The sequence below is a fragment of the Cebus imitator genome, unplaced genomic scaffold, assembly GCF_001604975.1.
Source record: "Cebus imitator isolate Cc_AM_T3 unplaced genomic scaffold, Cebus_imitator-1.0 Scaffold230, whole genome shotgun sequence".
Taxonomy (NCBI): domain Eukaryota; kingdom Metazoa; phylum Chordata; class Mammalia; order Primates; family Cebidae; genus Cebus; species Cebus imitator.
In genome coordinates this window covers 494,759-508,446 of record NW_016107545.1, presented here as the reverse complement: position 1 = coordinate 508,446, position 13,688 = coordinate 494,759, and the positions used below count along the sequence as shown (strand labels likewise).

Below are 13,688 nucleotides of genomic sequence, written 5' to 3'. Positions count from 1 at the left end.
TGTTGACCAGGATGGTCTCGATCTCTTGACCTCATGATCCACCCCCCTCGGCCTCCCAAAGTGCTGGGATTACAGGCGTGAGCCACCGCGCCCGGCCAAGAGTTCTTGAGTAATACCTCACGAGCACAGGCAGCCACAGCACAAATGAACAAATGAGATCACATCAAGTTAAAAATGTTTTGCACAGCAAAAACAAAACAAAACAAAAAAACAGAATGGGAGAAAATATGTGCAAACTACCTGTCTGACAAGGGATTATATTAGATTAATATAATAACCAGAATACATAAAGAGCTCAAGCTTATATATCCACAGGTATAAATCTGATAATACAATTTAAAAATGGGTAAAAGATTTGAATAGACATTTCTCAAAAGACATACAAATGGCAAACAGGCATATTCAAAGGTGGTCAACATTTGAGAGAAATGCAAATCAAAACTACAATGAAATATCATCTTGACCCAGTCAAAATGACTTATCAAACAGACAGGCAATATCAAATGCCGAAAAGGATATGGGGAAAAGGGAATCATTGTACATTGTTGGTGGTAATGTAAATTAGTACAACCACTATGGAGAACAGTTTCGAGGTTCCTCAAAAAACTAAAAATAGAGCTACCATATGATCCAGCAATCCCAGTGCTGGGTATATACCCAAAAGAAATGCAATCGGAATATCAAAGAAATATGCACTCCCATGTTTATTGCACCACTATTCACAGTAGCCAAGCTTTGGAAGCAACCTGTGTCCATCAACAGACAAGTGGATAAGGAAAATGTGGTTCACGGGAGGTGGAGGCTGTGGTGAGCCAAGATCGCACCACTGCACTCCAGCCTGGGAGACACAGTGAGACTCCATGTCAAAAAAAAAAAAAAAAAAAAAAAAAAAAAAAGGAAGGAAAGAATATGTAGTTCATATACACAATGGATTATTCATCCATAAAAAGGAATGAGATCCTGTCATTTGCAACAATATGGATGGTAATGGAGATCATTATGTTAAGTAAATGGCCAGAGCACAGAAAAATATCACTTTCTCACTTATTTGTAGAGCTAAAAATTAAAACAATTGAAATCATGGCTATAGAGAGTAGAAACATGGTTTCCTAAGGCTGGGAAGGATAGTAGTGGGGCAGGGAGAAAGCGGGGATGGTTAATAGATTTGAAAAAATAGAAACAATGAATAAAGGCCAGGCGCAGTGCCTCACACCTGTAATCCCAGCACTTTGGGAGGTCAAGGCAGGCGGATCACAAGGTAAGGAGTTCGAGACCAGCCTGGCCAATGATGGTGAAACCCCGTCTCTAATAATAACACAAAAATTAGCCAGGCATGGTGGTGTGCACCTGTAGTCCCAGCTACTTGGGAGGCTGAAGCAGGAGAATCACTTGAACCCAGGAGGCAAAGTTTGCAGTGAGCTGAAATTGTGCCACTGCACTCCAGCCTAGGCGACAGAGTGAAGCTCCATCTCGAAAAAAAAATAAATAAAATGAATAAAACCTAGTATTTGATAGCACAACAGGGTGACTATACTCAATAATAATGTAATTGTACATTTAAAAATAACCATGTAGCCATAAAAAAGAACAAAGGCGGAAACAAAACCAGGAACCACTGGTGGAGCCAGAGGCTATTATCTTCTGCAAACTAGCACAGGAACAGAAAACCAAATGTTCTCACTTATAAGTGAGAGCTAAATGATGAGAATTTCTGAACACAAACAAGGAAACAACAGACACTGGGGTCTATGTAAGGGTAAAGGGTGGGAGGAGGAAGAGGAGCAGAAAAGATAACTATTAGATACTGGGCTTAATTCTTGGGTGATAAAATAATCTATACAACAAACCCCCATGACATGAGTTTGCCTATGTAACAAACCTTCACATATACCCTGGAACCTAAAATAAAACTTGGAAAACAAAAAGAAAAATGAGAATATATAAATAACTAAAGGATTATAATTGGATTGTTTATAACACAAAGAATAAATGCCCTCAAAAGGATGGATACCCCATTTACCATGATATGCACTGCATGCTCTGTATCAAAGTATCTCATTTATCTCATAAATATATTTATCTACTACGTACCCACAAAAATTAAAAACGAAATTTTAAAAAAGCCAAAATAGGCCAAAATCTTGGTCTCCGGAGCTAGTTAGGCAGGTGGAGAATGTAATGGAAAAATTCTTGAAGGAAATTAAAAGTGCTATTCAATGAACACACAAATGAAAAGAAAGCAAAACAGTATTATTGCTGAGGAGGTGTGAGTGATCTAGATAAAACACCAAACCAGCCAAAACATTTGCATAAGCCAAAGCCTAGTCCACAGCAAAGCCCTAACTCTCTTCAATTCTATGAAGGCTGAGAGAGGTGAAGAAGTTACAGAAGAAAAGCTGGAAGCTAGGAGAGATTGGTTCATAAAGTTTAAGGAAAAAAGCTGTTTACACACAAAAGTACAAGGTAAGGCAGCAAGTGTTGGTGGGGAAGCTACAGCAAGTTATCCAGAAGATACACTAAGATCATTGATAAAGGCGGCTACTCTAAACAACAGATTTTCAATGTAGACAAAACAACCTTCTACTGGGAAAAAATGCCATCTAGGACTTTCTAAGCAAGGGAGAACTCAATGCCTGGCTTCAAAGGACAGGCTGACTCTCTTCTTAGAGACTAATGTAACTGGTGACTTTAAGTTGAAGCCAATGCTCATGGACCATTCTGAAAATCCTAGGGCCCTTAAGAATCATTCTAAATCTACTCTGCCTGTGCCCAAAAAAGCCTGGATGACAGGACATCCGTTTACAGCACGGTTAAATGAATATTTTAAGACTACTGATGAGTTCTGCCCAGGAAAAAAAAAGATTACTTTCAAAGTTGTACTGCTTACTAATGATGGACCTAGTTTCAAAGAGCTCTGATGGAGATGTACAAAAAGATGAATGTTGTTTTGATGCCTTCCAACACAATATTCATTCTGTAGCCTGTGGATCAGGAAGTAATTTGACTTTCAAGTCTTTTTTTTTCTTTTTGAGACAGGGTCTGGCTCTGTTGTCTAGGCTGGAGTGCAGTGGCGTGATCATGGCTCACTACAACCTCTGACTCTCAGGCTCAAGCAATGCTCCCACCTCAGCCTCTCAAGTAGCTGGGACTACAGGTGTGCACCACCACACCCAGCTAATTTTTTATATACATATTTTTTGTAGAGACAGGGTTTCACTGTGTTGCCCAGGCTGGTATCCTGGGCTCAAATGATTCACCTACCTCAGCCTCCCAAAATGTGAGGATTACAGGCATAAGCCACCATGCCCAGTCTCAACTCTTAATACTAAAGAAATACATTTTGAAAGGCTGTAGCTGCCACAGATTGTAATTCCTCTATTGGATCTGGCAATGTAAGTTGAAGACCTTTTGGAAAGGATTCACCATTTCAGATGTCATTAAGAACATTTGCGGCCAGGCGCAGTGGCACATGCCTATGATCCCAGCACTTTGCGAGGCTGAGGCGGGTGGATCACCTGAGGTCAGGAGTTTGAGGCCAGCCTGGCCAACATGGTGAAACCCCGTTTCTACTAAAAATACAAAAAAAATTAGCTAGGTGTGGTGGCACACACCTGTAATTCCAGCTACTCAGGAGGCTGAGGCAGGAGAATAGCCTGAACCTGGGAGGTAAAGGTGGCAGTGAGCCGAGACTGCACAACTGCACTCCAGCCTAGCTGACAGAGTGAGACTCTGTCTTTAAAAAAAAAAAAAAGCTCAATTCATGGAAAAAGGTCAAAATATCAACCTTAACAGGAGTTTGGAAGAAGTGGATTCCAACCCACATGGATGTCTTGGAAGGGTTCAAGACCTCAGGAGAGGTAAATTAAGATGTAGTGAAAATAGCAAGAGAACCAGAATTAGAAGTAGAGCCTTAATTGCTGCAATCTTATGATAAAACTTGATTGGATGAAGAATTGCTTCTTACGGATGAGCAAAGAAATCAGTTTCCTTCAATGGAATCTACTCCTGGTGAAGAAGTGAACACTGTTAAAAGGACAACAAAGGATTTAGAATATTACACAAACTTAATTGATAAAGCAGCAGCAGCTTTTGAGAAGACTGACTCCAATTTTGGGAGAAGTTCTATTTCTCTGTAGCATCTGATAAATGTTACAGAGAAATCTTTCATGAAAAGAAGAGTCCGTTTATGTGGCAAACTTCATTACTGCCTTCTTTTAAGAAATTTCCATAGCCACCCCAATCTTCAGTTACCACCACCCTGACCTGTCAGCAGCCATCAACACTGAGACAAAATGCTTCACCAGCAAAAAGACAACGACTTGCTAAAAGCTCAGGTGACTGTTAGAATTTTGTAGCAATAAACTATTTTTAATTAGAGTATATATGTTGTTTTTTAGACATAATACTATTGCACACTTTATAGACTACAGTATAGTGTAAACATAACTCTATAGGCACTGGCAAATCAAAAAAAAAATCATGTGACTGGCTTTATTGTGATATTCACTTCATTGCAGTAGTCTGGAACCAAACCCACAATATTTCCAAGGTACACCTCTTGTGTGTATATACTCAGCAAAGCAGAAGTGAGCATGAACATAATGAGAATAAAAATGTAACAAATCAAAATATAACAAATGAAAAATACAATTTCTAAAATGAAAAACATACAACATAGAGTGATGGGACTGACAGCAGAGTATATTCTGCAGAAGAAAAAAACTCAGTGAACTTGAAAATGCATTAGAAAAACTACACAAAATGAAATACATAAAGAAGAGACCAAAAAAAAAAAAAAGAGAGGGAGGGAGAGAGTGAGAGCATCTAAATGAGCTATAGGACATAGACGCTATCAAACAACATACATTTAACTAACATCTCAAAAGAAAGGGGGATGGGAGCAGAACAAACAGAAGAAGAAACAAAGGCTAAAATTTTTCTAAAGTTTATAGAAAACTATAAATGCAAAGATACATTAGGCTTAACAAACCCCAAAGAGAAAGAACATGAAGAAAACCATAAGAAAGCATATCATAATCAAACTGAGGAGTATCAGAGATTGAAAAATTCTTAAAAGCACTCAAAAGAAAAAGAATTCACTGCCAACAGACTAGTATTAATACAACAAGAAATGTTTAAAGAACCTTCTTAAGGCAGAAGAAAAGTGATACCACATGGAAATTTGCAGTAGTAAAGAGAGCACTGGTAGGCCATGGTGTGTTACCTGGCAGCAGAGATTAACAAAATATCCCCACTGGATACTCCTAATCGACCACTAATAAGAAGCAAGAAGCTGGGTGACTATGCACATGCTACTTTTGAACATATTTGGAAAACTAAAAAATATAATGAGATTGGCTGGTTGCTTCTAATGTCACTAAACAAAGTGGAAAAAGAAAAGGATGAACTCAGAGATTTGAATACCCACCTTAAGCACCACATAAATGACCAAAAGCTTCTGTGCACTTTGAAGACCCTCATCTTCTATAGTAGCAGCCCGTGACTGCTATCTCATTCTGTGACTGGTTGAACTACAACAAATTTGAACTCCCAGCCTTGCAAGGTGTTTACTGTTAAAGTGAGGGCAATGATTGGGAAATAATGGGATCCTGAAAGTTGAGATGGGGATACATGGGAAGACCTTGATGAAGCTGGGGACACTGAGCCTCTAAACTATCCTGAATTGTCTTTGCCAGTGGAAGAGGTCTCTCCACGCCATCTGAAGGAGATCAACCCTGCATTGCCTAAGGAAATGGTAATGGCCTCCCCTGAGGCAGCTGGCCTGCAAGACAATGATGACTCTCCACAGAATCTACCCTTCCTACCCTTTCGTTTCTAGGCCTATGAATAAACTTAATACTCAACAGGCTACTAAAGGTGAGGTACAAAGTGAGACCCATGAGGAGGCATAATATACTCCAAAAGAACTATTTGAGTTTTTAAATTTATACACATAGAAATCTGGGGAACAAGTAATGGAATGAACACTAAGAGTGTAAGATAATGACGGAAAGAACAAGGACTGATGTAAGATGAAGTTGGATCAGGATACATTCATATGGGCTCCCTAAGCAGAGATGCTGTATTTAATCTACAGCTCAAGGAATTATAAAGGGGCTCTAATAGTTTGGTTGGTTGACTGGCTAAAACATGCACCAAAAGGTAACCCACAGTGAGTGAGCTGGAAATGTCCGATCTGCTTTGACTTAACATAGAGGAAGGAATTCAAAGGCTTAGGGAGATGGGAATGTCGGAATAGGTTTGTCATTTAAAACCTACTCACCCATACAGGGAGCATATCCAGAAAACATACTTATCTCTTTTTAAAATTTATTTTTAACTTTTAATAAAATTTTCATGGACACAGCAGCTCCCTATGTTGCCCAGACTGGTCTCAAACTCCTAGGCTCAAATGATCCTCCCATATCAGCCTCCCAAAGTGCTAGGATTACATGCGTAAGCCATTGTACCCCATACAGATGACGTATTTTTCTCTGCAATTGTGACAAATAAAATTGTGATGGGAGCCCCAGCATCCTTGAAGAACTCCGTGATCGCTTTTTTGTAGGTCACACCTTCCAGTGGGAATTGTGGTCATTGAACTGAGAAACCTAAATGCAATGGGAATAATTAGATTCTGGGCTGGCAGGGACCAAGTGGCAGCACTCCACCACCAAAGCAAGGCGAGCATAATTACCATAATGAACAGCAGAGTCAAAGCAGCAATCAGAATAGTATGATTTGCACAGACCTATTGTGTTGGCTAGTTGATACGATATTGCCAGAAGTGAAAAAAGAATCTATACAAGCAGAAAAGTTCTAGGTCAAGAGAACAAAAGTCTATCCTGAATCATAAAGACCAATGGCCCCTCAGTCACTTTCCAGATTTGAGCCAGTTTACAGACCCAGAATCCTTTGAATGCAGAAGATGATGGGTCCCCATCATGGAGAGGACTCCAGTACACTATCAAAAATTTATACTGTTAATCTGTCTCCCAGTCTTTCCCAAAGGGGCTTACAGCCTTTTACCAGGGTAACTATTAGGTAAAAGAAAATAATCAGATTGTTCAGAGGTTACTGGATATCGGCTCTAATCTGACACTAAGTCCAGGAGACCCAAAATGTTACCATTGTTCAGAGTCAAAGTAGAGGTATGTAGAGGTCAGGTGATTAGTGGAGTTTTAGCTTAAGTCTGTCTTACTGCGGGCCCAGTGGATCCCCAAGCCCATTCTGTGGTTAGCACAAGGTCAGCATGAAAATGAAGTTTCTTGCTAAATATGGTGAAAGATATGAATCCTTATCTGTGATGCATGGAGACACCATACTAGCTCTGAACTACTTAATTTGGGCTACTTACATACTTAAATTCTTGCATATTTAGGCCACTATTTGGGGAGTCTCTTATGTTGAATGTAACTGCTTAATCACATACCAGTTAATCAATGATGATGCTCTAAAGGTCAAGAGCTATCACAAACTCCAACCACATTTAAAATCCATGGAGTTCAGTCCTTACATCCAGAGCCATTGAATCTTATAATTCCTAGTATTGCTACACATACTGAGTTAAATCTTACAAATCAATTCTGTCCAAAGCTGCTTTCTACCTAAGTCTTAGGACCAACTATTAACTCCAAAATCCTAGCCTTAAATCTCTCTTATTTCCTTTCACAAGCCATTCTGCTTGCCTCTATGGATTTCTGTTAAAGAATAATGGATTTAACTATTCCTAAATTTCAGATAAAGTGCTTCCTAGAATTACAGAGAATTGTGAAGATAAAAGTAATGATGGATTCCATATAGTTCCATGCAAAATAATTACAATATCCCCTTTCATTATGTTATTATATTTTTTTAAAAAAGAAAAACTTTATTTACTGTAAAGAAAATAAGACCATAGGAAAAAATAGAAGCTAAATATAAATCTAGTTTTCAGGAAATAGTGATACTGGACTCTGGGTAATATTATTTTTTCTTTTGCTTCTACATCCCAGGACAGTACATACTTTTCTGGAATTACTAACCTTTTGAACCTATATTCTCTTCTTTTGCTTTTCTAGTCCTGTTAATAATCTTGCAATAAATTATTAAAGTTCCTCTGTTTGAAATTACCACATTGATTTGTTTTTCTGATTGGACTCTGAGCCCTTAAGATACAGAAAATTCCTTGACTGATAGTTGTATTTAATTTACCTTAAAAAATTTTCATTTTACCAGTTTAGAAATAGCTTAATTAAAACTACATTTCCAGTTTTGTTTTGTTTTGTTTTATTTTGAGATGGAGTCTCATTCTTGTCACCGGGCTGGAGTGCAGTGACGCAATTTCGGCTCACCACAACCTCCACTTCCTGGGTTCAAGCAATTCTCCTGCCTCAGCCTCCCAAGTAGCTGGGACTACAGTTGCGCACCGCCATGCCCGGCTAATTTTTGTAGTTTTAGTAAAGATGAGGTGTCATCATGTTGGCCAGGATAGTTTCGATCTCTTGACCTCATGATCTGCCCGCCTCAGCCTCCCAAAGTGCTGGAATTACAGACATGAGCCACCACGCCTGTCCTACATTTCCAGTTTTTTAACTACAAATCCTGCCTTTAAGATTTCTAACCACCTATTGGCTTTCACCAAATAGGCCTGATCCTTCTCTTCACATAAGATGAAATGTTGCTGGTGTAAAGCTTAATCCCTTTTGCAATTGCAATCTCTGTTATCTTATTTTATTTTATTTTATTTTTTTTGAGGCAAGGTCTCACTCTGTCACCCAGGCTGGAGTGCAGTGGTGCAATCACAGCTCATGGTAATCTCAAACCCCTGGGCTCGAGAAATCCTTCCAAGTAGGCTAGGACTACAGTTATGTGTCACCACAACCCGGCTTATTTTTGGTAGAGACAGGGTCTCACTATTTTGTACAGGCTGTTCTTGAACTTCTGGCCTCAAGCAATCCTCCTGCTTCAACCTCCCAAAGCACTGGGATTATAGACGTGGGCCACCACGCTTAGCTCCTCTGTTGTTTCTTTTCTACAAGTCATAGCAAATGATTTGCTGGGCACAGTTTAGGAAACCTAGTCTTCTGTTTACTAAGGTGAAATCTGCAGATCTAAATAGACCTCTTTTTCTGCACAACCTCACATCCCACATCTGGACCTCCCACATGGTCTAGATCCCTGGTCCCCAACCTTTATGGCACCAGGGACCAGATTCATGGAAGACAATTTTCCCATGGACTGTGATGGGAGGATGATTTCAGGACAATTCAGGTGCATTACATTTATCGTGTGCTTTATATTATTACATTGCAATATGTAATAATTATATTAACTCATCATGATGTAGAATCAGTGGGAGCCCTGAGCTCATTTTCCTGCAACTAGATAGTCCCATCTGGGGGTTATGGGAAAAGGTGACAGACCATTGCATTAGATTCACATAAGGAGCACACAACCTAGATCCCTCACATACATAATTCACAATAGGGTTCATGCCCTTATGTGAATCTAAGGCTGCCACTGACCAGACAGGAGACAAAGCTCAGGGAGTGGCTGTAAATATTGATGAAGCTTTGCCTGCTAACTCACTCACTTACCACTCACCTCCTCCTGTGCAGCCCAGTTCCTAACCAGAAGCAGTCTGTGGCCTGGGGTTTGGAGAATCCTGCTATAGAGTAATTTCTATCTTCTTTCAGATGCCACCTCATAGTTGAAGTAGTGGCATTACCCGTAGGTAAGACACAAAAGCAGAACAGGACTCTTGAACCTGCCTGCATCCATAAAGAGAAGAAACCTAAGATTGCTCAGGTCTCTGTTCTAGCTTCTTGAGCTATGTTAGCTGACCCAAGTCTGCTAGAAGAGCATTCTGAGGAAGATAAAGTACAAAGTTCCACTTTAGTACTCACGTTGTACCCATGTATTCCCAGGTGAACTTTTCTTCCCCTCATCTGGTTTTATACTCCATAAAATTGAAGGTTTCATTCTCTTCTGTTCTCCATTATTTATTTTTCAATTGGTTGAAGTAGAAGAAGAAGAAATAAGTGATTCAACACCCCCATACTCCAACACCATGAAAAAACTTTGTTGGTCTCAGTTACATAACCATACTAGAGACCAAATTCAGTCTTTATATTAGAGATGAGCAAACATACAGAAAGAGAATGAAAGCTATTAACATTTATTATAATTAATATAACTTCAGATAGTTCAATAGAGTGAAAATAAAAGTACTTTTTTCAGCTGTTTATATATTTTTGTACACTCTGTTCTTTTCATGTTATCATGTCTACCATATTATTTCAAGCAAATTTCACTGAACATTATTTCAAGGAACTGTTTGTGTGTTACAAGAAAGGTACAAGATAAGTAGATACAACAAGGCTGAAGAAATCACCAAAGACTTGATAGAAAAGATAAAGCCTAATCCTTAAGGATTGAGTAAGTAAGAAGTAAAAATAAGGTAAAAGCCTTCTGAGAGATGGGAATAACAGAAGCAAAGGCATGGAGGCAGAACCTAAAGAGACAAGTATGATATAAAATAGTATGGTGTAAAGAAAGATTTGTCCCCAACACCGTCTAGAACAGAACTTTTTGAGTGATATGTTCATAAATGCTTTCTGGGAAGAAATTAACATTTCTGGGAAAAAGCATAAACCATTTTGGACAAATTTTAACAAGCTTAATCAAGCTCTTCTGGGAACTTAGTTATCTACACACTCAGCTGATAGTTGCAAAAGTCTAAAGATCTTTAACAAGTTATCCTTTTCTTGCTTATCTAACCACTCTTGTTTTCCTACAATATCTCCACCAAGAAAGGAATCTTTGAATTGGCCTGGTTCATTTTCATCCCTGGCAGCAAGTCTGAAATGAAATTTCACATGTTCTCATAATAAATTTCTAAAAACCTTTTTTTAAACAGTGAAAAGACAAATATAAACATATTCATCAAATCCTAAATAAGGAATATTGGGACAATTCTTTAGTATAAGGGGATGTAAACAGAATAAAAGAATAACGTACTTAATAGGTCCAGCTTTTTTTCTTTTGCAATGTCCAAAAAATATTCTACACCCTTCTATTAGGCTCCAGACTATTATTATGTTCATCAGGACAATGGGTAGAAAAAGGTCCAGATCAGGAAAATGACAAGAAACGCTAGGAAGTTTTACATTAAAAAAAAAAAAAGAAAGAAAGAGAGAGAATTATTTAGCCAGGTGCAAAGGTGCAATGGTGTGCACGGGTAGTCCTAGCTACTCACGAGGCGGAGGTGGGAGAATTGTTTGAGGCCAGGAGTTCAAGACTGCAGTAAGCTATGATCGTACCACTGCACTCCGGCCTGGAATGTCAGAGCAAGACTCTCCCTCTAAGAATTAAAATAAATTAAAAAGAAAAAGAGGAACAGAGAGAGAATTCTAGTAAAAGAAAAATAATAGATCCAGTGAACCTAAAGAGGAGAAAAAGAGCTAAGAACCAAGTGATCTTGCTTTAGGATGTGTTTTGTTTAATAATAAATAAGACAATATTCTGATGTACAGCAGTGTCATGGGAAATATTGGGAATCACAGAGATGGGAAGAGAGCAATTTTTTTTTTTTTTTTTTTTGAGACGGAGTTTCGCTCTTGTTACCCAGGCTGGAGTGCAATGGCGCGATCTTGGCTCACTGCAACCTCCACCTCCTGGTTTCAGGCAATTCTCCTGCCTCAACCTCCTGAGTAGCTGGGATTACAGGCACGCGCCACCATGCCCAGCTAATGTTTTGTATTTTTGGTAGAGACGGGGTTTCACCATGTTGACCAGGATGGTCTCGATCTCTTGACCTCGTGATCCACCCGCCTCGGCCTCCCAAAGTGCTGGGATTACAGGCGTGAGCCACCACGCCCGGCCAAGGGAAGACAGCAATTTAAGATGTTTTGTTGAGCATTAAGAATGTATTCTTAGGCTGGGCATGGTGTATAATGCCTGTAATCCCAGCACTTTGGGAGGCCAAGGTGGGTGGATCATTTGAGGTCAGGAATTTGAGACCAGCCTGGCCAACAAGGCGAAACCCTGCATCTACTAAAAAAAAAAAAAAAAAAAAAAATTAGCCAGGCATGGTGGCATGTGTCTGTAATCCCAGCTACTCAGGAGGCTGCACCAAGAAAATTGCTTGAACCCAGGAGGCAGAGGTTGCAGTGAGCTGAGATCACACCATTGCAGTCCAGCCTGGGCAACTGAGCAACACTCTATCTCAAAAATAACAATAAATAAAATAAAACAAAAATAAACAAATAAATAAAAAAGAGTGTATTCTTAATAATAATAGTAGGCTTCCAGGCAGGTCAACCTCCTCCTCTCTTGGAGTGTACTCTTACTTCCTTAATAAAACTTTTGCTTACCTAAGTAGTTAATTGTACAAAAGGCAAAGACAAGCACATCTTAAATACATATTAAATGTCAAGAAAGGAAAAATAATTGCCCTATCATGTTAAGATGGGGGAGCAGAGAGTTGAAATAGAAACAGACATGAAGAACCAAGACTTTATGTTTCATATACTGACTCACAGAGACCTCTAGAAAATATGCATAAGTCTTAGACAACAACAATATATTCTCTACTAGGGCCAGCAGGGCATGCCTATAATCCTAGAAGGGGAGACTGAGGCAGGAAGATCATTTGAGTTTGAGAACAGCCTGGGCAACATTGCAAGACCCTGTCTCTAAACAAACAAAAAACCCAAGAAAAATATATTCTCCCCAAATAGTTTTAGGATACACAACAGGGATTACATTTTGTATAAAATAAATCTTTTGTGTATCTAATTTCTCAATATCTTTTAAGTAAAATGGTGAACAAAATTAAATTTAAAATATAAACAGTGTTACTGATTATCACTAAAATACTTACGATGGTCGATCCTCAAGAATCAGGGCAGTGGTAGAAAGTGGCTCAAATTCAAAATTCTTACGTCTTGAAGATTGAGGTGGTGGTTTACAGGTCCTTCCTGTCCGTGCTTCATATTCCTAGAATAATTTTAAACATGCCTTATGCAGAAACTGTTCCAACATAGTTTGTATTATTAAATCTGTATCAGTAAGAATATTATGCTATAGTGCTCCCCTACAATCTTGCATGTTCTTCACATGTACCCCAAAACCTAAAATGCAATAAAATAAATAAATGGGAGAATATTTTGCTATAATGAGAGATACATACAATTCATAAAATAATTTGGTAAAAATATCTAGCAGACAAAAAAAATAAAATTGTTTTTGAGGGGGAGGTGGAGGGGAGCTGGAGGCAGTGGCTCATGCCTATAATTCTAACACTTGGGAGGCCAAGGCGGCAAAATTACTTGAGCTCACAAGTTCAAGACCAGCCTGGGCAACAGAGGTGTTCCTCACCTGTATTAAAAATAAAAATAAAAAAAGTGTTTTTTTAGCTGGGCACTGTGGCTCACACCTGTAATGCTAGCACTTTAGGAGGCCAAGGTGGGTGGATCACCTGGGGTCAGGAGTTTGAGACCATCCTGGCCAATACGGTGAAACCTCATCTCTACTAAAAATACAAAAAATTAGCTGGTCATGGTGGTGGGCACCTGTAATCCCAGCTACTCAGGAGGCCGAGGCAGGAGAATCACTTGAACCTGGGAGGCGGAGGTTGCAGTAAGCCGATATTCCGCCACCGCACTCCAGCCTGGGCAACAACAGCGAAACTATGCCTCCAAAAA

General features: G+C 39.2%; 1 protein-coding gene across 1 annotated transcript in view; it reads right to left on the bottom strand.

The window, feature by feature from the left end:
* The window catches only part of TBC1D12 (TBC1 domain family member 12), a 128,734-nt gene that overhangs the window by 44,258 nt on the left and 70,788 nt on the right, over nt 1-13,688 (bottom strand). Inside the window, exon 3 of the mRNA XM_037727424.1 lies at nt 12,866-12,981. Coding sequence (XP_037583352.1) covers nt 12,866-12,981 — 116 coding nt within the window. The remainder of the gene's footprint in view (nt 1-12,865; nt 12,982-13,688) is intronic.